General features: G+C 70.2%; 1 protein-coding gene across 2 annotated transcripts in view; it reads right to left on the bottom strand.

Moving 5' to 3' along the window:
• CSMD1 (CUB and Sushi multiple domains 1) overlaps positions 1 to 769 on the bottom strand; it is a 1,104,383-nt gene extending 1,103,614 nt beyond the window's left edge. For both annotated transcript variants that reach the window (XM_014948981.1, XM_014948982.1), the window contains exon 1: positions 498 to 769. In XM_014948981.1, the coding sequence (XP_014804467.1) occupies positions 498 to 564 (67 nt within the window). In that variant the 5' untranslated portion in view covers positions 565 to 769. The remainder of the gene's footprint in view (positions 1 to 497) is intronic.
• Between the last annotated feature and the right edge of the window lie 244 nt (positions 770 to 1,013).

The raw sequence follows: 1,013 nt of genomic DNA, 5'->3' as shown, positions 1-1,013 counted from the left end.
GCGGAGCCGGCTGAAGGCAGGCGGGGGCGGCTCTCCGCGGCCACCCACTCCGCGCTTCTCCCCCCCCGCTCCGAGCGCGGCGAGAACCGGGGAGGCGGGGAGAGCCAAACTTGCCAGCCCGGGGACCGTCCCTCGCAGGGGCACCGAGTGCCGCCGGTGCGTGTGTTCCACGCCAAGTGTTTCCCAAACTCCGGCGCTTGCACAAGCGGCTGGATGCCCGCGGCTCCTCTCCCCGCGCCGCAGCGGCTGCTGCCAACCTTCCCCCCCCCCTCCAACTCCCGGGGACTGCTTTCTCCCGGGAGAAGTGACCGGCCGGGAACCGAGCCCTCGGGGAACACCGGCGGGAGGCAGGGAGACAGGGAGAGCGGGCTCGGGGAGCCTGCCGTTTCCCGGTGGAGACACGGTAGCGGCTTAGCCAAGGGGATGGAGAGTGGGGGGGGGAATCAGTGCCGTAACCACAGCCTACACGAAACCAGTGCAAGAAACCCAAATCTTACCCTGAGCTGCAGTGAGGAGCCCCGCGCAGAAAACCAGCAGAGACTTGAATTTCCTCCACGCAGTCATGTCTGCAGTTATTCCCCACACACGCACACACTCTCTTCTCTTCTCTCTCACACACACACACACAAACCCCCCCTCCCCTCTCCGCCCCGGGCGGCTCTTCTCGGCTGCGACCGTGTCCTCCGAGCGGCGGGGCTTTAAGGATCAGCCCCAAACAACCACCACGGGGCGAGGAGAGGCGGAGAGGAGCGGTCCGGGTCCCGGCGCCTCCTGCAGGACTGGGCGGGCGGCTGGCTCCGCTCTCTCTTGCTCATAGCATCAGTCCCGCGCCGCCGCGGCGGGGGCTGCGCCGCTCAGCGCCCGCGGAGCCCCGGCGCCGCCGGCCCCGCCGCCCGCCCAGGGGAGGGAGGGAGGGAAGGAACGAAGGAGGGAGGGAAGGAAGGAAGGAGGGGAGGGAGGGGAGGCACGCCCGGCGCCGCGGGCAGCTCGGCATCCACGGCTGGGCAGCGGGG

The sequence above is a fragment of the Calidris pugnax genome, unplaced genomic scaffold (assembly GCF_001431845.1).
Source record: "Calidris pugnax isolate Ruff unplaced genomic scaffold, ASM143184v1 scaffold141, whole genome shotgun sequence".
Lineage (NCBI taxonomy): Eukaryota > Metazoa > Chordata > Aves > Charadriiformes > Scolopacidae > Calidris > Calidris pugnax.
The sequence above is the reverse complement of the archived record's forward strand: the minus strand, read 5'-3'. Positions and strand labels throughout refer to the sequence as shown.